The sequence below is a fragment of the Melospiza georgiana genome, chromosome 1, assembly GCF_028018845.1.
Source record: "Melospiza georgiana isolate bMelGeo1 chromosome 1, bMelGeo1.pri, whole genome shotgun sequence".
NCBI lineage: Eukaryota > Metazoa > Chordata > Aves > Passeriformes > Passerellidae > Melospiza > Melospiza georgiana.
Window position 1 is genome coordinate 120,810,726 of NC_080430.1, and position 24,625 is coordinate 120,835,350.

Sequence of the window (24,625 nt, forward strand, 5' to 3'; positions counted from 1 at the left end):
AGGTACATTGTATGTTTATAGCAGCAAGTAGAAAACCTACCTCTACTGGGATGAAACACTATAAATACTTAAATTGTAACATAAGGAAGGTTTTTAAAAAATGTCTTTAGGGGTATAAGCCATAAGACTACTTGAAATTTTCATGATATGCATCAGTAAACTGAAAACCCAAAGTATTCTTAGACACGTCAATTTTTGTTTTAGAAACTTGAGTTTAACCTTTGAGCTTAACGATATTTGCATTTTTGCAATTAAAATATTTTGGGCTTTTTTAATGTAAAGCTAAAAAAAAAAGTGGTATGTGAAACTTGTAGTGGCATAGCAAATATGTAAGTCTGGAGGGAATTTCTATGAGTTATATATTGCTTTTCCTGATATTTTAAAATAGTGTTAGGTTTGTCCTCTATTACGGATTCTAAGCATTTTTTAATGTAATTTTGTTCTAAAATTGAGCATTAATAACAATTAATGTAGTTCTAATTAAGCTTTATAGGAATTGAATATTTCTTTAAAATTGAGTTTTTCTTCTGTTTTGAGTTTCTTGTGTTCAAAATAGTTTGCTCACTACTTTTTTTCCAGAGTAGACAGTAGAGCTGACTTGGAGAAAAAATGGACTATTGTTCTTGTTTCAACAAAATAGTTTATTAGAAGACTGTTTTCTCTTTGCTCCATCTCTTATTTTAAACTCTTCCAACCTTTTTTCATGTGTTGTGTTTTTGTTTTATCTTATTTTATAATTTTAGTTTTGTCCTTTGGATTTGTGTTTTGATGAGTTTGCTTCTGTCTTTTGTCATTGTCATTAAATTTTATAAAGAAATTACATTAATAAATGCTTGGAATTCATGACTGAAGTGTCTAGAGCTGAAATTTTACCAGTGCCAGAATAATTACTATAGTGCTGCAACATGGGATGTCTGCTACTAATCCCAGGATTGTTTGGCTTTTCTGAGAGCATTATTTTTCATTGTTCAAGAAGAGCAGAGCATTTTGTGCAGTACTGGTGCCTATCCCATTATATTTTATAGTGTATTAATGTCTAAAAGTAGAACTGATAATTCCATTCTTTTCTGTACTGAAGTTTTATCTTGCCATTTGTACAATTTGTTAAGTATTCAGAATTCACATCTTGTTCCCCAAAGCTCTTGCAATGCTTCTTGACTTGGTTCCATGACAATGTTACCACGGAACCATTTAAGCTATTCATGAAAATGGTGAAAATGCTGAACGTAAGGTAGAGCACTGTGGTGTCACACTTGATTCATTGTCTTTGCTTACCAGACATTTTTTCTAAGAACTCCTTGACATCTGTTTTGGGTTATGTCCTTCACCAGGCCCACTGATTTAGTTAGTGATTTCAAGCTATCTATGGGTACACTGCAGTGAATTTCTTCATGCCTCTTTGAGCTGAATATATTTTATTCAATATTCTTTGCCCTGCTATTCCCCTTTTCCAGCCTGTATCACTGCCCAACGTTTAGCTTTATTTGTATAAAATCTCAGGTTTTGTTTATGCAAAAAAGAGAGTCGATTATTTCAGTCTTTCCTGTCATGTACTGTTTGACTTCCTTTCATTTATTTTCTTTCATCTTCCTAAATGTGCTTTAGAAATAAAAGACAATTTCCCTGTTTGCATCAAGTCACTTTCTAAGACAGCATCTTTTTGCTTCTAAATGTTAACATTACTGTGTCCAGATGATTATACCCACCATCTTCTTCCTGATGAATATTCCAAGAATTCTGTAACTATTCATCTTTAACTGACTCCTCCCCACATATTGTTATGGATTTTAGTGTTGGCTTTAGGAAATGTTTCTTTGATCCTCTTTCTGTCCTACCTTTCTTCATTTACTTGATCTAGCTATTCAGTCTTTGATCTTTTTCACACTGTTCATTTTTCTTCCTGCCTGTTTGTTTTCTTCCTCAATGAATCTTCAATTATAATGTGGCTAAGCACAAATAGTCTTCCTCTATGCAGACACCAGTTGTCTAATTTCCTTCAGCCCCAGGAAATTTGGCTACTGTCCCCATTTCTTATAGCCTTGTACCCAGTCCTGGAGGGGTCATGCTTCCTTCCCCCTTGCTCTCCTGAGCCATATCAGTTCTTTTCACTTTTGTATGCATATTATTTCCAGAATCCATTATTATTTCCATACTCCTTTCCACACTTCTGTGACATCATTAATGGTTTGATTAGTCTGATTTCTAACTTCAAAGAGTTGATGGATGCTCAGTCCCTGGAAGGATTTGAAGTCAGGTTGAATGGAGCTTGGAGCAACCTGATCTAGCTGAAAATGTCCCTGCTCATTGCAGGTTATTTCTTAGGGCCGTTTCAACCCAAACTATGCTATGATTCTTTTTACCTGCATTTTTTTCCTTAGCACCACATTTTCTGCTTTTTCCATTTCAGTTTATTCAATATCCTCAAATTTATTCGTCCTTTTAATTTCTGCTGTTTCATCCCTCCTTTCTGTGGTTCTTTGAAATTTCTGTGTTAATTCGCTGGCCTGTGACATCTTTCTGCCTTTTTCTTGTCACCCTGTTTTTTTTTTTATTAAACTCTACCTGCTCTTTTCCTTCCTTGTGAGACTTCTGTGTTCCCTTTCCTCACACAGATATTTTTTTCTTTCACTAAGATCATGATGTCCTTCTTTAAGTCTGTCCTGCTTTCTTTGCTGTTCTCATTTGTTCCACCCAGATGTCTTGTTTCTCATCCCTTGTAGTCATCCATGTTTGAGCTGTAGCCCAGTACTATTCTGCTGTTTTCTTTTTGTCTCATTCCATTCCCAAGAGGAGTGATATGGCTGTCCTGGTGTCACTCATAATAGCTTTTGCATGTGGTTTTTTTCGATATTGTATTATTTTATTCTCTTTAATAATCTATTACCTATCAATTTCTGTAATTCCTGATTTAGAGTGGAAGCTCTGGGTGCAGAGTGCTTATATTTTCATATCTGTGCAGGACTCTTTGTCATGCACTCCAGATGGATTTCTTTAAAGACATCAAAGGCTATTGAGTCTGGATGATACTTCCACAGTTCCTTACTGCAGATTTTGGGATCCCCTGCTCACTTTATGTAAGGAACCAGGGAGCTCCAGGGAACAGGGCAACTGAGAGCGTTTGCTTCCAGCATTGATAGATGTAGGAATGTAATCTTCGTTGTTTGTGAGTAGAAGCATAGAAATAGCAAAACAGATTCCCAGTGTGGTTTATTATCATGCTAATGACATGCCTACAGAAATTAACAAAGCTTTTTCTGAAAAGCAATTTTTCTTTGATGAAATTAGGCCTTGGCTGAGCAGTACAGTTGGTGTCAGCTTTCTTTTTTTGTTTCAGCACCATGAAGCACTCTGTTTTTTCTTGATTGCACTGATTAAAGTGGAATGCATATTACTTATCAGGGCCAACTATTTATGATCTTAAAATAATGTGGCTACACAATCACTTGCAAGTATTAGAAAGGTGGTTTTATAGTAATCGTATTCTTTTTTCTGTACCAGTTTCTGAAATTCACTTTTGAGAGAAAAATACATTTCTAAAGGCATTCATCAGCCATTAAATGAATGGTACTTAGTTTATGAAGAAAAGCACTTGAGACTTAGGAAATACTAGATTTATGTTTACTGCTAATATAGTAGTTATGTCCTCTCTAGTTTTGAGCTGAGGCATGATATAGAAAAAATACGACATGATAAAAGTAGCTGGAAGCTGCATCAAAAAGTACACATGGAGAGTGGCAGTTGATATTGTGCAGAAATTATTTCCTTGGCATTTCTGAGCATTGATGCTCCTAGGAACCTCTAAGAAATGTAAAAGTAGTTCAGTACAGAGACTTGTGTTTGTTTTTTTTAGGGAAGAAGAAAATTCTTTTGTATACGGCTGCAACAAATTGCTTCTTATTCATCACTCAAAGATATGAGTCTTGAATTTTGAACAATATATTGCAGTTCAAATTACAAGCTGTAATGTATTACCAAGTCACATTAAAAGATGATGTCATCTTTCATCACCTTTCCTAGGGAAGTTGTAGGTTTAATGATTTGTTGATCCTGCTCATTCAGACTTTGCATGGAGCAAACAGCAGTCTCGTGCTCTTCTTCCTTCTGTAATCATTATGTCAGGTTTTGAAATTCTTTGTTTAGCCTGGCTGCCAGCTGTGATTGCATTGATGTGAGGAGTGTGCAGATGTGCAGAGCAGCTGGGCAGGCAGGACATGCAGACCTCCTGGCTGGCCAGCAGCTCTTGACCAGATTTTGCCCAACGGCCAGGAGTTTATATGGGATGACAGTGTAATGCTGAACTGCTCTTGACTAGGGACATGGGTGTATTGGGGAGAACACATTGCTCATGGGAGCCTTGGAGGATTGTAGGAATTGCTCCCCTTCATGGGGAGTGTGAAGAGCAAGGGAGAAAGCAGATGTGTTGCAGTTGGAGGCAGGCTGAATTCCAAGTGGGCATCACAGCAGGGTGGTACTATAGCAAAGCTGGACAACATGTTTTTGTCCCCCTGAGCTCAGTGTTCTCTTGTATACCCTGGGCAGTCATGATCCCTGGCTTGGTGATTGGGCCTTTCCCAGAATTCAGTGAGTTTTGGTGGAATGAAGTGAGTGTGGCCAAACAGCCAGGGTGCTCCTCGCCCTGCAGTTACAAATCCTCAGAGGCCAAGGAAGCTGAATATTTAAAAAGTCATCTCTACATTGAGAGATTCAAGTGTCTGGGCACACCATTTTCTTTTCTGAATTAAGCTACTAAGTTGACACCAACTTTTTGTCCAAAGTGGGGCAATCTGAATCCATTTGCAAGTCCTCATTTTTGATTTTTTCTTTTGGCCACAATTTTAACTGCTGTGGTTCAGTGAACCAGTAATCATTTCCCTACACAACATGTCTTGTGCTGATAACATACAGTAAGAAAGACCACAGGGAAATTATGACCCTGTATTTTTATATGTATTCACCTCTAACTTAATAAATAAACAAAGGAACCTTAACTTCCTCCAGTAGTACTTCTGCCTCTGATCCCCAAGGGTCTGCAAGTCTGTCAGTCGAGAGCTTATTTCTTGTCCTTGACTTTTGGGTCTGATTTTCTAAGACTGCAAGAATAGTATGATGGGTAATATTCAGGAAACAATGTTTTTAAAGGAACAAAGGATACTATGCGTAGGCTATGCAAATAAAAATATGATAAATGAGTGGCATAAACATGATGTTGAAAAAATAACTTCATTTTTTCCACTGTCATAGACTTGCTTGCACTTTTTTACGTGCTTTGAGTACTAGAAAGTTTTGTTGGTTTAGAAATTAGCCATCAGTCTCATGATTTTCTAGTAGTTCCTGACATTTCCCAGCCCAGTACACAAAGCTTGGCTGCTTTCCATCTAATTAAAATGCAAAGTTATTGAAAGGATACTAGCATGTCTGCTGAGATTTATGATAAATCTTAGCAAGCATTTCAGCAAGGGTTTCAGTTTCAGAAAATCTCATCTCATCATAAAAAATAGGGCTGAAAAAGTATTTACTAAATGAAAAGCTGTGTATTTATTGCAGTAGTTCAGGGTTGGCCTTAGGACTTTTTTGCCACTTAATGAAAGTTTGTGGTGAGAAAATATTGACCTTTGATTTTTCTTAGTGTTTTGTATTGTAGTTGCTAGCTCTAGTTTTTTACTCTGTGTTTTATGAAAAAAGATTATTTCTTATCATAAGGCATTTATCCCTCACAGGTTTTGCCCCGGGAAAGTCATGTAATCCTAGTGAAGGACAGTTAGGGGATTAGTTTTGGAATTTCTGAATGAGATTTATGGACTAGCATGGTAAAAAAAATTGCTATAGAGGTAAATATAGAGTAATAAATAGTAAATAACTTGATTTCTATAGCATAGTAATTTTTACATATTGCATGTCAGGAGTTCTAGTTATCTAAGAGCATCAGCAACCCATACCTTCATAATGTGCCTATCAAACATGAGACTGTTAGGAACATATTTCAGGAATTATGCATTTGGTTTTTAGATCAGAACATCTTTATTATATTCCAGCTTGTTTAAACTAGTAAGGGTAGATACTTGCTTATTCAGGTAACCAGTAAAGATACTCCAAATGTCCATGCTTTGATTATTTGTGAAATTGAAATTGTATTTCCATATTTAGTCCTTTTTTACACTTAATAGTAAATCCAGTCAATCAACATAGCAACTCAGTAATTTAAGGGGGAAAAGAGCAATGCTGCTTGTTTAAGGAATTATTTATTTCAGTTTAACACAAAAGCACTCCAAAGTACCGTTATCTTTTCCTTTAATAGGACTCTGCCTGTTTTAGTGTTGATTTTATACCTCCTTCCTTATGCTAGGCAAATCTCTGTTACACTTTACAGAGGACACTATTTATAAAAATTAAAACTACAGATTACTAAGTTATAACCTAGTTCATGGTGGCACAGATAACTTAAAATTAAATTTTATTCTTCTGTATTTTCTGGACTTTTATGTGTGGTGATAAGTTTTTAGTAATTGTGGCAACTGTTGCTATTGCTTTTTTTATGAATTGATGCTCTTTAAGCAATTTTATCTATTCCCAGCTGACTACCACAGCAGTGGCCACACTGTTATTAATGGCTGGAAGATCCACAACACTGCAAAGAATAAATGGTTTGTATGCATGGCAAAAACCCCTGAAGAGAAGCAAGAATGGCTGGAAGCTATTTTGAACGAGCGAGAGAGAAGAAAAGGTAGGTCCATAAACCTCCTTGTGTTGCTCTGCCAGAAAGCCATACTGTATTTTTATGTTGAGGTGTAAAGCAAAACCAGCTGGTAGGCAAACTTGTCCTGTCAGGTTCAGCTGAAGATTTATGAATACCAGTCTGGGAAAAATGAATCAATCTTGTACTGGGAAGGGCATAATGTCTTGAATCATATATGCTGGTAGTAAATGCTGTTTGAGAAATGGGGAGATGATTTAATCTGTGATTTTACAGTTTATCCTCAACCAGTATAAATTGTCATAAATTCATTGAGACTGGTGTATTATTATCATGATTTGTGCTATCTGAGGCTCTATCCTAAATGCCTCGTGGGATTTGTATGCACTGATTTCCTTTGTGACTGGCCACTGGAATCACCTAAATGAGCAGGCTTTTTCTGTTGGATCTTAATGAAGATGATCCAAACTGAAATTGTACACAACACATTCACAACTCCATCTTGGATGTATTACCTCCTACCCAAGAAAGTAATCACCATTTCCAATCACCTTTGGAAACCTACTATCTTTCTGAGTGACTGAATTAAGGTGGAAGAGTACTTGGATGAAATATAATCCTGATCTCAAATGTGACCACAAATAACTTCACATGTTCAAGGTGAATCCAGCACCAAGTAGAAGCAGGGAAAGATGATGCATCATCATTTTCTGGAACCAATTTCATTTGAAACCCCAAATATCCTAATTAGTAATGCTATTTGGAGCCTTGATGTTGAAAGAAAATATGACCTTGTATTCAGATCTGTGATTCTTTTCCTGATTTTTGTAGATTTTCCATCGCCTGTTGCTGTAACTGTTGGTTTGTGCCTCTGTTGTAGATGGACACTAACAATATTTTCTTTTATCTTTTAAATTTGAGTACTGGATGTTCTAGAATCTCTTGTAGGATCAGGGTTTCAAGTAGGGTGTCTCAGCACTGGCTAATCAGTTGTGTCATCAGGAATTTGTAGCAGAAAAGCGAAAAAGATGCTTGAGATGTCTAAACTGTCAACACTTTTAAAATATGAAAAATGTTTAAAAAATGAAAAAGCAGTGTGGTAGACATAGTGCCAAATGCAAAAACCCCAGGTTTGTCTGCTTCTGTATAGGACCTTGTATGGTACTAGTTTTCAGTAAATCTTACTTCTCTGTTAAGTTTCATGTCTCCCTTAGGCTCTCGATGCCTTAGGCAAGAAATACAAAGAGTTAATAGTAGTATTTTATGTTGATGAATTCTTACTATTTCACCCTAATCAACTGAGCAGCTGTTAATAGAAATGAATTGGAGGTGAACTTTGGCAAGCTGGAGGTCTGAGGTAGTCATCCCAAAGCCAAATGCAGGTCTCAGGATTTTAGCATCCTATGATTTGTGGAAGCTTTCAGGTCCTGATGCTCTGAGTGGGTTTGCCACCAAGGAGAAAACCATGAAACCAGGAGGAGGACACGAGACACACATGGATTTAGACTGCAACACAGAATTGTTAAAAACCAAATGCATTGGAAGACTCAGAGATTCAATGGACTGAGAGAAACAAAACCTCTACTTTTACTTGGAATCCATGTAGCAGGAGCTGAAGCAATGCTCTGAATTAAGTGATTTAGCAGAGTTTTCATCTTCTGTAATAAAATTACAAACTAGGACCACTTTGTAGACTGTATTTGCTTGCTAGAGGAAATCAAGATGTATTGGAAACTTCTTGCAGAAATTTTCTGTCAATTTGGTGACTTTCCTGTAAATCCCTGAGGCATTCAGAAATTTATTTCAAAGGTGGTCATCTTTAAAATTGATGATACTGTGATGACCTTACTTGAAATGTCAATACAAATAACAGTATCAACATCCTATAAGCTCCAGAAGTAGTATATTAGTTAAGTTTTCTTTTCCCTGGGGTACTCCAAGTTTTATTTATGTGACATCACTGCTATCTGGTTCCTGGATGTTGTTCAGTTCCCAGTATCACCATTTGCTTCTCATGACAGACACATTTCTTCAGGCTGTATTTTCAAAACTAAAGAGTACCAGACCCTTACTCAGATGGAATATTATAGCATGACTTGGGTTGCAGCGGGCCATGAAGATCTAGTTCCTACGCCCCTGCCAAGCCTGAATGCTTTTGTGGAAAAGGGGTGAATTATCTATGTGAAACTAGCCTATGTATGCCTGATAACTTGTTACTACTATTAACTGGAAGTTTGAAAAATATTCCTTTCAGTGAGGATCTTTTATTATCACACGGTAAGTGCAAAACCAAGGCTCCTTATTTTACACTTGTGAAGACATGATTACTCCCTTGCAAGTGTTCATTTACTGATGTCTGTTATTACTGCAAAATAAATGATGATGTAGATAGATTAACAAATTAACTTCTCTGTGAGAAAAATATATTTTGGTTAGGCTTTATGAAGATCAGATGTTCGTGGTTTAACTTGATCATGAGAAAATAATGAAAACCAGCTCTTCAATTTTTTTTGGATGTAAAGTATCAGTATTGCTTTTCCATTTCAGGGAAGATACTGAGATATAATGGCAATATCACTTCATAAAATGTTAATACATTTTTTGGCAGGTTTAAAATTGGGCATGGAACAGGACACTTGGGTGATGATCTCTGAACAAGGAGAAAGATTGTACAAAATGATGTGCAAACAAGGGAATCTCATCAAAGACAGGAAGAGGAAATTAACCACTTTCCCCAAATGCTTTCTTGGAAGGTAGTATATGCATTTGTTAGTGTGAATTCTTGCCATCTAAACCCACATTTTAAAGCTTCTTTGGGATTCTGTAGAAACTGCTCTTCATTTGTAATGTCTGTTAGGCCTATTTGCCTCACAGAATTTAGCCATAATGTAAAATGGTCTGCCTGTAATATATGAATGTGTTCTCATTTTCAAAGTAGTTCTATTAAAGAGACAAGGCTCCAGAGGACATGGTGAAAATATGGAAATGCATCAAGTGAATTGGTTTCTCTCAAAAAATAATTCCCAACTTTTAAAATTCATTTTATCTCTGGAATTACTAGTTTGGAGTGTAAAATTTTATTTATTCCACCTAAGTAATCTTTGTCTCTTAACACAGCTTCTGTCCTCCTCTTGCTTGAAGGTCAGGAACAGAGTTAGTAAGTAAGGTTTACATTTTAAATTATCAGGAGGATGTTTATAATGCCTTATTATGCCTATGGCTTGAGAAGACTGAAAAAGAAATAGATGGCCTTAAAATGTGTCTATGAAAAAAAATAATTTGGGAGACAGAAGAGTTATCACTTATTGTATTTGGCTGTAAGATAAGTACTTACAGCCATAAGTTAAGCGTGAAAAGCATTTTTATAAAATAGCGTGTTTTGCACAAAAAAGTTGTTTGAGAAGATACTACTGGGTTCAAAAAGGGGAAATAAAACTTGGGAGATTCTTACGTGCTGTTGGAAGTGACGCAGTTGAAGAGAAATGAAATCAAGATTAAGATTAATGATTCTACCCAACTTCTACCATAAGTTATGGTAGAATCATGATTCCTCAGTGAAGTTGTTGGATGCAGGTGAAGAACACACTCATGCTGAGAAGCCACTTGAATCTACCATCAAATGGCTTCTTTTCAGTGCTATCTTTGGAGTGAACTCTTTTGAAGAATGCTTCTGCTGGTCCCAGGGTCACCAGTTAAAACCCACGAATGTGAAGGTTGCGCTACCTCATTGCACTTTTGATTTGTAACGTGCCCATCTTATGCGCTGTAGATCCAATGTCTCTGGACTGCATCAGCTTTGCTTTGGTGGAAGCCAGGCATTTTCTGCACATGAATATATACTTAGTAGATAAGCTCTGGATGTCAATATGTTTGAGACACCTTGGAAGTAACAAGCCTACTGCTCTGTCATGCTGTGGTTTTATTTTGCCACCATGGCAGGCCTGCCCTGGACAGGTGCAGTAGGAATGCCTGGGATTGCCTTATCTGTCTGACCAAGTGAAGCTATGCCAGTTGAGGATATCCCAGAAAACATGAAAAATCTTTACTATGTGCCAGGTTAACTTCATGCATGGAAAACTTCTGAGCAGAAAAGACATCTCAAGGGAAACTGTTTGTGGTTATGTCAAAATAAAAGCTGTAAAGAGTGAGTTTTTTTAGAGGTGGTATGACATACAGGTGGCGGATCATTGGGCTAAAGAATCATTTACAAGACTAGTAAGAAACACTAGTAATGGAGAGGAACATGCAGTAGATCTGGTGGTATGAGACGTAAAGTTTGTTTTCTTTGTCTGTTTTTTCAGCGAATTTGTGTCCTGGCTGTTGGAAATTGGAGAGATACACAAGTCTGAAGAAGGTGTTCATCTTGGCCAAGCTTTACTAGAGAACGGCATCATTCACCACGGTAAATAGAGTTAGTTTTAACTCACTTGTTTTCAAGATGATTGTTGTAACTAGAATGCACTTAATTTTGTTTGACTAAAAGATGGTCTTGTTAACACAAGACAGCTTGTGGAATCTGCATTATATCCTTCCAGGGGCCTCATGGGGCCATTGTCCATGTCCATAGCAGATTTGCTGGGAAAGGCTCCACTGATTTAATCAGATTTTCTCTCTGCTGTTGATGATCACAACATCAGGATGTTAAGGAAAGGATGAAAAGGACATAGAGAAACATTGCTGTTCTTTTGTAATAAAAAAAAAATTCTGGGGAAACACAGAGTAGTACACTGCTTGTACGGATTCTAACCTTTATTAAGGCCAGGCATTTTAGGGAAGGTGTTCAACTAAGAATTTTACATGGCAGTGAGTCACAGCTGGCTGTTTTGATAAATGAGCCTGCTCATCTGTTAGATGTTACAAGTGGAGCTGATGAATCTGTAACCTAACAATTTAATCTTTTGCATTTTAAGGCCTTCTCTTCACTACATTGTATAGTTACTAAAATTGCTATTTTGATGCTGAAATCTGCAATCAACTCTCTGCATTTAGTTTATTGTGGAGAAAAGTATCTCTCAGAGGTTTCATTTTTTTTAGCCAGTAAGAAGGTTTGATTTCTGCAGGTAGTTTGCATTGGCAACATTTTTTTCCTACTAGAACATGTCCTTATCTCTGTTGTTATTACAAGAGTCTAACAGGACCATATAAGTAAACTGGAGAAGCTTCTTTGAAGCCATGTTTTACAGAATCTGATATCATAGGTACAATCACTCAAAACAAAGCTGTCAAGTTAGTTACCACACTATCATAGATCCAGGATGTAAATTTAGATGGAATCTTTGATAATATACATTTTAATACTTCTGTGCTCCAGCCAGTAACTAATTTAATACTTAATTTAAGTTCTTTGGAATGATTTTAGTGTCCTTGACTGGAAAGAAAGTGGGAGAAACATAGTGCCACTGAGTTGTGTGTGTTTTAAACATATGCAAAGTAGGAGGAAAAATATTAAGGTTATTAATCAGTAGTCATGTAGTCATAATTTCTTTAATGTCAGTCTACATTATTGTCTTCCACAATCATTCAAATGTCAGATGCTATTATGTTTACTACACACACTGAACTGTTTTCAATGGAATGATTCTGTTGCCAGAGATTCTTCTCCTGATCTTGTAATTTATATCCTAAATACACCCATAGATTTTCTCAATGCAAAGTTAAATGAATATTGTGTAACTTCATGAGATAAAAGGGTAATTATATCAGAGCATAGAAATGTGAGCCAGACATGCTACTTTGAATAGTGAATCCAGCTGTAGTTCACTGAAAATAGCATTCCTAAAATAAAGTTGAATGAACCATCTGTTTTCACAGAGGGAGCAAGGGAGGAAGAACGTTTGGCTGTTATTTACATTGCAAATATTGTAGAGGCCTTTGTTGAGAACTTGCATATTCAGTAGGCTGGCCATTATTGTCACTGTGCTGGAGTTCATTCTAGCAGTGACAGAATCATGTTGTGATGGACATTTTTGTTCTTCCTGATGTGTGAACTCTAGCAAGCAGAAAAGTTACAGTTTTTCCTTTTTTTCCCCCCTCCACTTTTATATAAGGGGAAAAATCTGTTTGTATGCTGCTATTTTAAATCTACCTTGTGGAATTCTCTGATATCTGAAATGACTGATACCATTCAATGGAGTGAGGTACTTTGTCCTCTCACTGCAGCTGATTAGAGATGGAAACCTTGTCTCATTGGATTAAGGAGCTTTGTAGTTACAAAAATAAACTGACTATCAGATAGTTTTAAAATGAATAGGTATTTATGTGGCTGTTCCTTGGACTGATGTAATGATCTGATTTTAAATTGCCTTGGCAAAAAAATTAAAAGAAAAGACCAGTTTAAGTCTTGATCAGTTCCCTTTATGTTGTGTATGCCATATAAATACATATCCCAGCATAAATGTGGGTACGGTGTTAGAAATGGCACACAAAGCAACTTGGACTTCCTTATTTAGTGGTAATGCAGCATTTTGTGAGCTCAAGTTTTTGAAACCCAGCAAGTCCCAGCTCTGTGGAGCTACTCCCTTAGTTTCTGGCGCACTCTGGTAACTTGGGACTGCAGAGACAGAGTTGTGCATGTGCTCCTCAGAGGGCATAGCCTCCTCTGTTTGTCATGGGCATGCAAGAAAGGAAACGTGCTTTGTCATCCTTGTTCCCTCCCAGCACATCCCTGTAAGACTGAGGAATAATTTGGCTTTAAGAAAACTGTCTTGATTTTTTTTTTATTTTTATTTTCAGAACTTGCTGGTTATAAAGAAGTCTTTAATATTTGTTAATCTGTTGGAATACATTATTTTTCTTCAACAGTAGGAATATTTTTTAATTATAGAGCTAGAAGACGTGGGTTTTTTTTTAGTTAAATGGTCACAATCCATTAAAATTCTCATAGATACTTATGTTAGGCATTGTATGTGAAAATTTTGTCGTCTGTATCTCATGTATTTAGAGGCAATGATATGTGAAAGAGCTTAGGAATTATTTTGAATAACCATCACTTCAAGGCAATTGGAATAGTGTCCTGGTCTTTACTATTAGTAGGTATATCAAATGCAGGTAGAGATGTTATTTTGCTCTTGCACATGACTTCATATATGAAGTTCAGTTTTTATGTCTGTGTATCAGATGATGTGTGGAAATACTGAGGAGCTTGAAGGGGCATGAAAAATGACACAGACGAAAGGCACCTCACTATACAAAGTTTATGATGCCTAACTAAATTTTTGGAAGAGGATTATGTATGATGGCTTAGTCAGTTGTTATAAGAAGGCATGCACAGAATTACCTAACTCTCTCAGGTGTATTACTCTGATAAATGAAGACATTACAGGACCCTCCTTTATCAGTTGATTACATGTAAATTGACTTTCAAAATTTAAGCTTACAACTGCAAGTGAAGCTGTAATTAATAAAGCAGTTATCTTAGGATGGTGATAGTGCCTAAGCCTGTCCTCAACCATCAAATGGATCAGCTGTTTTTCAGAAAGATTTGCAGCTGTGCAGTTTCCAGGAGAACTTTTGTATCCTAAGATATGACTTGTTTTCACAAAACACTTGAAGTTGTGAGGTTTGTTGCCAGAACCTTGTGAAACTCTGGAATTCCACCTGTTAACATCGTTTTTCCCAGGTCCTTGGGGAAATAGATTATCAACATCTTCATAACAATTGCCAGTCTCTTGCACTTACAACGTTTAGGTGACTCTGTGTAGAGAGATGTTCCTCTCTCCTTTGTTCCCACTGCAAGACTGGTCAAATGTGTTGTGTTTGTATATTTACTGAATCATCTGAGATTGGCCTCTTCAAGAATGAGGACAGAACATAATGTGGAAAAATAATATTAATAGTTGCAAAATAAGGCTTATTAGGCTATTTGATAGATAAGCTCTGCAAAAGCACTGAAGACTAAAAGGAACTGAGGGCCTCATTTTTCATGCTGTCCCCTGACTGTCCTCCTTATTCTTTGCCCTGTGACTTGAAACTGTTTGTTTTCTTCTGTACTACTTAAATGTTGTAAGAAATATTGTCATCAGTGGCTGAAAGGAGCTTAGGGCAGATGATCTCACTGGGCTTCCTGGCCTCCCTGTTTGAAATATACCTACTGATGTGTTTAGGGCTCTTATTAAAAGAAATGATGCTGACCTTCCTCTCTCTCCTTGTTTTCTTCAGAAAGTCATCTAACAATGCCTTTTATCCTTTTAATTTAGTTACAGATAAGCACCAATTCAAACCTGAACACATGCTGTACAGATTCCGATATGATGATGGAACATACTATCCCAGAAATGAGATGCAGGATGTCATCTCCAAGGTACAGAATAAAATAGTTGCTATTATTGGAAAGAGCACATCAGAAACTGAGATTCTGCTTGAAAAGTAATGTAAGATTTGCTGGGATAAAAAACATCCCCTCACTGTTACCAATCTATATTTATGTGAATCAAATTCAGTTTTTCATTTGTAAGCTTTTGGTTAATTTTTACAGATTTTAAATACAAAATTACAGTTTACTAATAATTTACTATTATGTAGTTATAGTTGCTATTCAGTGGTTTAATATGCAGGATGCTTTGCTTGTGTTTCTGGGTAATCCTGAAGCTGAGGTTCAGTCTGGGTTTTTTTTCAGTCTCTTCTCATAGATATGAAGATATATGTCGGAAACTGCTTTCAGATTTCTCTAAAATCTGAGTGTCCTTTTTTAATGTCCTAACTAGGCAGTAAATCTATAGTCACATAGATGTTTAGACATAATAGGTTATACTACCTATCTATGTTACTGGCAACAGTGAAAAGATTGATCAAACTTTCCTTTAAACTCATTAATATTCAAATTTGTCATGATTTGGAGTCAGTAGGAAATGTCTGCATTTGGGTATTACACTGCAGTATAATTTAATTTTTGCTGCAGTTTAATTTAATTTTTGCTCCACTTGTTAATATGAAGTGCATCTAGAGGAATCTACAATACTGAACTCCCAGGCAGAGCAAAGTAGGGTGGAATCTAATTTGACACAACTTTTAGTCATTATACTTGCATATTGTAAACATAATTGCTTTTTGATAGTTTCCTAAGTAATACTAATGTGTTTTTATTTTTTAAAATACAATTTTCCGATGGTAGTTTCTTAAACTACTGCAGATGTATAATTTATTTGCTTTTAATAGAAAACTTTTCTAATATTTAAATCTTTTTGCATTTTAAAAATTGATTAGTTATAATTCTAATTTGTAAGCAAAGTATTGATGCGTATAATAAAATGCAGTGGTAATTACACAGCTGTGTGTAGAATAGCAACCACTGTTTGGGACAGCCTTAATGCATGGAAATGTTGATTTATTTTTTGTGTGCTTTTCTTTCTAAGTATTTCAAACCTTCAGAATTTTTTAATCCTACCTTAAAGCTAATCTGTTTTGCATGTGTCTCAGTAAGCTTAGGTTAGATAGGAAATGTGTTTGTTCTCATAATTTATTCATCAATATTGTTATCGGGGAACATTGTTTTGGCACATGAAAATACATAGAAATTTGAACAGATCTTTTTAATATGAAAATGAAATCCACTAACAGCATTCAGACTTCCTTACTATGTCCCTGCCTCTTGTCTATGTGAGTGTGTGGTTGACTCACCACCTCTTTCTCTTTAACAGGGTGTACGACTGTACTGTCGCCTTCACAGTCTCTTTACCCCAGTAATTAGGTGAGTGCAATTGGGAAATCCTGAGGGAGTCATTTGGAAGAAGTACATGATCTGAAGATACTGTGTTTGAATGTAGGAACCTAACCCATCCTTTCAATATTGGGCTTTTGAGAGTAATCAGATAAGACTGAAACGCTGTCAAGACAAAAAGCATAACTGAACCACTAAATGGCTGCCAACTCTGCTCAATATAACTTTTTTAATGGACTTCTAGAGCCTCCTAGGTCCTAATGGATATGCTTATATGCTTCCTGTATATATTAGTGCACTCCTTTACTAATACACCATTACCTCATTAGAATAGTCCCAGAGCGACACACCTGCCTTCGTACTCCATTGCCAATATCACCCAAATAAGTTGTGATCAGCCTCCTCCTTTCTGTCTACAAGAAAGGCTTCATTTGCTAGTTTTTTTTCCTCCAGAGAAAACACCTCAACCATTATTAAGTGCTCAGTTCATGCTTGCACTAACTTGGTTATAAATGACAAGTATTTTTCTCTTTCTTCAGAGCTTTTGTTTGATTTTGAAAAATTGTTTTGTGTTATTTTTAACAGGGATAAAGACTATCACTTGAGAACCTACAAATCTGTGGTTATGGCAAACAAATTCATAGATTGGTTGATTGCCCAGGCAAGTAGACACCTCTGGATTTATGTATGTTTTCATTTAAATTCTGACTTGAAAGCTAGTGATATATCAAGAACAACATACAAACACTTTATGTAGTGTAATCCTCTTAAACCAGTAAAGCAACAGAAATCAGCTGTCATCAACTATGCTTTTCATTGCTGTAGTGCTTATCTTTCTGATCTGAAATTGAATTGAAATGTTTTGATGGCACTTAGCTTTGTGATTCTGCATATAACACTGTCCAGGCTTAAAATGAAATGAAATGAGAAACTCTAAATTACTAACTAGATGAGCAAAAGTCAGTACCAATTTGTTGCCATCAATTCTGTTTCGTTTTAAATGAACAAGAAACAAACAACATGATATCCTGCTCACTCTGTCAACAGGCACTAGTTCCATAAAATAAAAGTTTAAAACTTTGGTGCTTATAGGTTCTATTACATTCTATTTTTATGGAGAATGCAGCCTTGCTGAAGTCTTTTCCTATGTATTTGTAATTATAGAGTGTTATAGCATATAAAGGTCCCTTCCAACCCAAACTGCTCTCTGATTCTATGATAAACAGGTATATACTGTTATATATATATATATATATATATATGCTAGAAATGTATACATAAAGTGGTGGTCGCAAACGTAATCTACAGTAATTGCCATCCCTGTGGGATGATGCCATTGTGCAGAGTTTCCATTTTGCTAATATTTTAAAATATATTTTAAACATGTACTGTGTTTTAACAGGGGGATTGCCGGACCAGGGAGGAAGCTATGATATTTGGTGTAGCTCTTTGTGATAATGGGTTTATGCACCATGGTAAGTAAATACATTCTCTACAAGTTATGCTTACTTTCTGTTTAATGTTATCTGCACAGTTGGAAGGAAATGCAGGGGCTGATAAAGATATTACAGAACAGATGGAAAGTTCTTCTATTGTATCACTAAAGAGATTGATGCTACAGTCTTAAAGGAAAAAAATAGCTATTGTATACTCTGAAAATTATATCCAATTTTATAGCATGTGCTGCGGAATTAATCCGCTAAAGGATTTAGTGGGGGCAGTTTTATTAGTCACTTTGCAAGAAATGTCTTAAGAAAGTAATGCATGTTGGCACTGATGAGACAATAAAAAAATCATGTAGGAGAGAAATGTGAGATTTTGGGGGGAATTAATAAGATATGAAGGATCATGGCTTCAAAAAAGTGGGAGAAAGCGGATTGGATAAAAATGACAAAATCATAAGAATAGTAAAGAACAAAGAAGGGAGAGGAGACCAGAGATATGTGCAGCACCAAAATTAAGGTGAATAAGGACCCATTTAATGCCATCAGAGGGAAGATTTCAGTGGAAGGATTGAAGTAGTAGGTCATTTACTGAAATGAAAAGAGGAAGAAATACTTTTTACCTGTTTGTTTAGATAAAGGGTTGAGAACATACTCTCCTGTATTGTTCATTCTTTTTCCTTTGACTTTTGAACTCACAAACTGCATCTACTGGCTGTTCTGCTTGCTTCCACATCCCCAGCAAACCTGTTTCTAATTCTAAACCCAGCATGCTTCACTGTCTGGAGAATGCCAGAACTTGGTTGTGAGCATCTTCAGCAGCTGTCCAGCAGAACTTTTCAAAATCATGTTTTAAAATCCCTTTTAGGAAGAAACCCTGTGCTTAGTATTTTCACTAAAATGATTTCAGGCTAATACATCTTTCTCAGCTTGGTGGAATCTAGATGTTTTAGTTGAAAACATGAGCTTAGTGATACCTGTCTCTGTGTAATGAATCCAAGTAACAATTGTTGTCTATGTTAAAAGATTTCCCTAGATTCACACACACAAACAATAGTTTGCTAGCATTCAATATGTGTATGCATGTTGAGTATTTAATGGTTCATTAAAGACATGATATTCAAAAGTTGAAAAGAAAATAAAGATTAATATGTCTGGGTTTCTGTCATACAGTGTTAGAGAAAAGTGAATTTAAAGATGAACCACTGCTGTTCCGTTTTTATGCGGATGAAGAAATGGAAGGATCAAATATGAAGCACAGACTCATGAAACATGATCTGAAAGTAGTGGAAAATGTCATAGCCAAGTCATTACTGGTGAGTGAAACACCATCACTGTGTGCTTTGATGAATAAAAAAATTGGTCATAATGGCAATATATTAGGACAGTTTATTGTTATTTAATCAAGACATACTTCAGTTTTATTAATGCCTTTCTGAACAATATTTTTAAAATTATTTTACAGATTAATTCTAATGAAGGAACCTATGGTTTTGGTTTAGAAGATAAAAATAAGGTGCCAATTATTAAAGTGGTGGAGAAAGGATCAAATGCTGAGGTATGGAATATTATAAATTATCTTCCCTGTTTTATTTACTTCATCACAGATGTATGTTTTGTACATCATGTAGGAAAGGCTAAAGTGGTAGGTGACAGTGAGACTTACCAAGAAAGTTGTGCCTATGAGTTTTTTCCCTTTTTCCTTTTTTTAAATTTGTTTGGTTTTGTTTGTTTGTTTTCTTTTTAGCTTTTTATTTTTATTTAAAATATTGTTTTGACCATATTTTGACACTTATTTTCTGCTCAGCTAAATTTTCATATTGATTGATATTATAAACGTTGTCATTTTATTTTTATGCATTTTATAATATTCCAGTAATGAAATTAATCATAATTGAAATCAGCATTATTGGTAGAATATGAAATGGGTATAGAGCTAGTCTGTGAGTTGCAGCTGACATATTTCATAGTAAAGGATGTATCAAGCTTTAGATAAAATCTGGGATTAGAGACCCTGAAGGAATATATTACAGCCTTCCTGTAGCATTGCTTTAGGTTCTCTTTGGGTTAATTAATATTCTACTGAGCAGCATGGGAGTCTCTGTATATGTAAAGATAAAGTATGATGCTCTTTCATAAGAGAAAAACTTGGACTTAGATTTCAAGGCTTTCTAAATCTTATGGTGGAGTATAAATTTATATTATAAATAGACACAGCAAATGAATAATATAATTCAGCCACAGAGTTAAATGATCTGATTTCTATCAGTCAGGTTCTGCCATATTCTCAGATGGCACTTGGGCTTTGCCCATACCCTGAGCCTCTCTTTGTACTCCTGTAGTTCTACTGTAATTGTACTTTTCTTGTTAGACCAAAGTTTAAAAACTCTTTGTTTTGGAGCTTAGCAAATATTCACTGACTAAAATATTAGTTGGGTCTTTATGAATAGAAGCTTTAGTTCCTTTGGAAAATGGTGGATGAAAAATTAAGTACTGTCATAAAATAAATGGCTCAATCAAAGCTGTTGTGTTAATTACTAAAAAAATGAACTGATATTGTAATACTGTCACAAAATCTTGATTAATACCAGGTCTTGTAATTAGCTCTCTTCAGAATGAGTACTTACCCTTCACATGAATTTAACCAGTTTTAGAAACATTTTGTGGTGTAAGTCCTCTATGCATGCTATGTGAAGGAGTCATAAAGAATGTAAACAAAATGTGAATGTCAGTTTTTCTATTGGAGTTGCATGCCAGCAGAAGAAAACGTAATGTTAGTGGTTATAAAAGCAAACGTGTACACAACTGTTGTTATTTTCTAGATGGCAGGCTTGGAAGTTGGGAAGAAAATCTTTGCCATTAACGGTGACCTGGTTTTCCTGCGACCCTTCAGTGAAGTGGATTGCTTCCTGAAAGCCTGTTTAAACAGCAGAAAGCCCCTGAGGGTTCTTGTGAGCACCAAACCTCGAGAGTAAGTTGTCATTCCTTTGGGAAGGTTTGCAAACAATTGAAGGGAATTTTCAGACCAGTGGAACTTCAGAGAGCCCTACTGTAAAGGGGGTTTAGATGCTGTATCTGATCTGACTTTGCAAAGTCAAGCAATTTGATTTGCCTTGATTTTGTTTTATCCTATTTGTGAGTCAGCAAAAGAATCACATGAGCACTTTAGCTCTGCCACTTGAAGTACATACTGCAAGTTTAAATGAAATTTCATGGACTATATGGTCAGTTTTGATCACTTATCTCTGGCTGTGTGTATTAAACAAATTCCTGCGTCTGGGGATTAGTTGCTGGTTTGTCATTGTCAGACTCTGTGGTCCCATGGGCCCCTTCAGCTGGTGTGTTGGTTGTGTAAACAGCAGGAGGAAATAAACAGCTCCTCATCTTTATCAAACAGATGCATTTCTGTACAAGTTTTGCCCATTCCTTCCTAGACACAAGTTTTGTTACGCAAAAGAAATACAAAGCGGGGCCTAATAATTGGGTTCACTAAGTATGTAAATGAGCATAAGTCTATTCGTAAAGTTAATGCAGTTTTTGCTAGGTTATACATAACAAATAAGAAGGAGACTAAGAAAAATTTGTCAGAAGTAATTTTTTATTCAAAATCCACAGAATAAAGAGGTGCCATTCTCTGTTACCATACAGCATACAGAGTGCCTCGCTCGGGAATGGCTCTGGTTAAGTGGCAGATTGAAGATTTATTTCTCCTCTTGATAAGCAAAGGTGTCTTGAGAAGTAAAATGACATCCAAAACAAGAAAAATAAATAAGGCACAAAGATGCTTATCTGGACTGATACTGCAACACCTGTTCCCACCCCCAAACAAATGAAAATAACAATTAAAAAATCCCCAGACCACAGGATTGCAGAAAGCATAAAAGCATCTTGGCCTTTCTTTAATGCAAATCTTGATTTAATTTCTGACTCAACTTGTAGGTGAATTTCAAGGCTGAGAGAGATGGTCTAGTGAATTTAGAGTTCACAGAAGTCAAATTTGTTTCTCGTGTTCCCTGCTTTTTGTCAGCAGCTGCTGCTAGCACAACTGAATTCACAGAAGTCAATTCTCTCCTGAATTCTTAGCCTAAACTGCCAGTGATGATCTTTCATAGTTATTTGCATCATCTCAAAGCAGTTTCAGAATGCAATCAAATAGATAGTACCAATAGTGAATATATGAGTACATTAAATGATGTTATACTTAAAAAATGTTTCAAGTGAAAAATTATTTATCTCTCTATATTATTATATTTAAAAAATATAGACTTCAATGAAGTTTGGAGCCCACCTCTGATGATAATCATCTCCAAATGCCTAGTATTATGTATACTAGAAAAAAAAAGTACAAGAAATGATGCAATTCTCTTCTTCAAAACTGCCTGTAAATCAAGTTTGCTACAGTCCAAATGTATTTTAAAATCACTTTTCAGCATCAATTTGAATTAGTTTGCTTTTGCAATGGGAAATGGAGCTTGGGGCAAAGATCCCTGCAATAATAACAGAACTGGCTCTGGATGGAAAGGCTGCAAAGTTAAATCAGTGCACTGTTATGCATGACCTAACTGGGTCTGATAAGGACTAATGCAGCTGTGTTGCTTTTTGTAGACCCTGAGCTGATATCACAGGGGTATGCTAGTTTACTTTGGGTGAACTCAGGGCTTAATTTGAAGGAGTAGATGTGAATTTTGATTTTCAGAATTGTGTTTTTGTTGGTTAGATTTGTTGGTAAGTTTATTACAAGTCATGCAAACAGTGGATGATTCTTATTTTACAAAACTCAGTAGCTACTTTCTGTCACTGCTCAGAAAAACTGCAATGAAACATTTTTTCAAGAAAACTCAGCAAGGAGAGGCACAGGCTGCTGGGAGTGCCTGATGCCTCTTTGTGAGGATGGGGACTACAAGGAGTTATTTTGCAGAAAGTGTGCTGTGTTTGAGGAGCTGTGTTGCAGGTGGAGCTACAGGAAGAAGTGAACAGGCTATGCAGTGTTTGAGTGAATGAGCAAAAGAGAGATCAATTATTTTCAGCAATGCTACGGTCTCAGACTCCCAGGAATCTTGAACCTCCATTGTGGTGAAGAAGCAGATGGACTCAGAGCCCTGCAGGGTAATTAGCCAGAGGACTGTTAGCTGGGGTCTGATAAAGATGAAGGCTGGAGGCACATCACAGCACGTACCACAAGAAGGTTCCTCTTTCTCTGCATTTGGCAAGTGGGACTGGTACCTTTTACAACAGGTGTGGGGCTCTGGACCTAGAAGGCCAAACAACTGATGAGATGGGGCAAGATCCTTCTGGGATGGTGGGGCCTCCTGAAACACCACCTGCACCCTGCATCAAGACTTCCTCTGTTAACAGGAAAAGAAGGGAAGTTGTGATAGGAGACTCCCTTCCAAAGGGAGTGGAGGGTCTGATATGCAGACCTGACCCAACTCACAGGGAAGTCTGCTGTCTCCAAGGGCCTGGGGTAAGGGATATTACTGGAAAATTCTCCAGTGTACTAAGGCCCTCTGATTACTCTTTGCTAATGATTGTTCAAACTGGCAGCGATGAAATAAAACAGGGAAGTCCAAGGGCAATAAAAAAGACTACAGTGCCCTGGGACAATTGATAGAGGGATCAGGAGCACGGTAGTTGATTTTGTTGATTCTTCCAGTAACCAGCTATAATATCAATAGAATCAGGCAGATCCATTAGGTCAATACATGGCTCCAAAGCTGGTGTCAGCAGAAAGATTTTGGGTTTGTTGACCACAGGATGATCTACTCAACACCTTGTCTACTATAACACCTGATGGGATTCATTATTTCCAAGTGAAAATATCTCTGCAGTTGTTGGGGTCCATCAGTGCTGGTCACTTTTTAAACATCACCTCCTAAGGACACAGGAGCAGGAAAGTCCCAAATTGAGAAGTCAAGCAAGTGAGGTAGAAGGCTGGCTTGGTTGAACAGGAATATTCTCTAGAAATAAGGCTAAAAAGGAAAGTGTAAGCCCAGTGGAAGCAAGGCCAAGTGACATGGGAAGAATGCAGAGATGCTGCTCACTGCTGCTGGGAGAAAATTCATGCGGCCAAAAGTCAACTGGAGTTGAAGCCGGCCAGAAACGTGGGGGAACAATAAGGAGATTTTCAAGTATATTAATGGCAATAGATAATGTAAAAATAACATTGACTTGTTATAGGATGGTCACCTCACAGATGGGGACAGGGACAACCCAGAGGTGTTTCATTTATTCTTCACCTCCATCTTTGATGTGGGTGGTGGTCCAAAGGGGGTCTCAGTGCCCTGAGCTGGAGGTCCATGACTGTGAGAATAATCAGATCTCAGCCAACCCTGAAATAGTGTGAGATCTGATGCTTCAGTTGGAACTGTACAAGTCTATGGGGCCTGATAAGGGTTATCTGAGAATCCTCAAAGAACTAGCTGATGTCATTGTAAAGCCTCTCTTGATGATTTTTGAGCTGTCTTGGGAATCTGAAGAGATGCCAGCTGACTGGGAGCTGGCAAACATCCCAATTTTCAAGAAGGCCAAGAAAGAGGACCTGAGAAACTACAGGCCTGTCAGTCTCACTTCTGTGCCTGGCAAAGTTATGGAGAAGATTATTCTGGAAGGTACTGAAAAGCAGCTGAGAGACAACGCAGGCATTGGTCACAGCCAGCGTGGCTTCATGAGAGGAATGTCCTACTTATCAAACAAAATTTCCTTTTATGACAGAATACCTTACTGCAGTCTGCAACTTCAAGATAAGGAGGGGTGGATACTGATCTTTTCTCTCAGGGGATCAGTGACAGAACCTGAGGGAAAGGCCTGCAATTCTGTCAGGGGAGTTTAGGTTGGATG

General features: G+C 36.7%; 1 protein-coding gene across 1 annotated transcript in view; it reads left to right on the forward strand.

The window, feature by feature from the left end:
• Nucleotides 1-24,625, forward strand: part of PREX2 (phosphatidylinositol-3,4,5-trisphosphate dependent Rac exchange factor 2) — a 171,532-nt gene that overhangs the window by 60,732 nt on the left and 86,175 nt on the right. Inside the window, exons 10-19 of the mRNA XM_058031486.1 lie at nucleotides 6,572-6,721; nucleotides 9,300-9,444; nucleotides 10,993-11,093; nucleotides 14,887-14,990; nucleotides 16,327-16,376; nucleotides 16,932-17,007; nucleotides 17,749-17,821; nucleotides 18,962-19,104; nucleotides 19,254-19,346; nucleotides 20,611-20,759. Of these exons, the coding sequence (XP_057887469.1) occupies nucleotides 6,572-6,721; nucleotides 9,300-9,444; nucleotides 10,993-11,093; nucleotides 14,887-14,990; nucleotides 16,327-16,376; nucleotides 16,932-17,007; nucleotides 17,749-17,821; nucleotides 18,962-19,104; nucleotides 19,254-19,346; nucleotides 20,611-20,759 (1,084 nt within the window). The remainder of the gene's footprint in view (nucleotides 1-6,571; nucleotides 6,722-9,299; nucleotides 9,445-10,992; nucleotides 11,094-14,886; nucleotides 14,991-16,326; nucleotides 16,377-16,931; nucleotides 17,008-17,748; nucleotides 17,822-18,961; nucleotides 19,105-19,253; nucleotides 19,347-20,610; nucleotides 20,760-24,625) is intronic.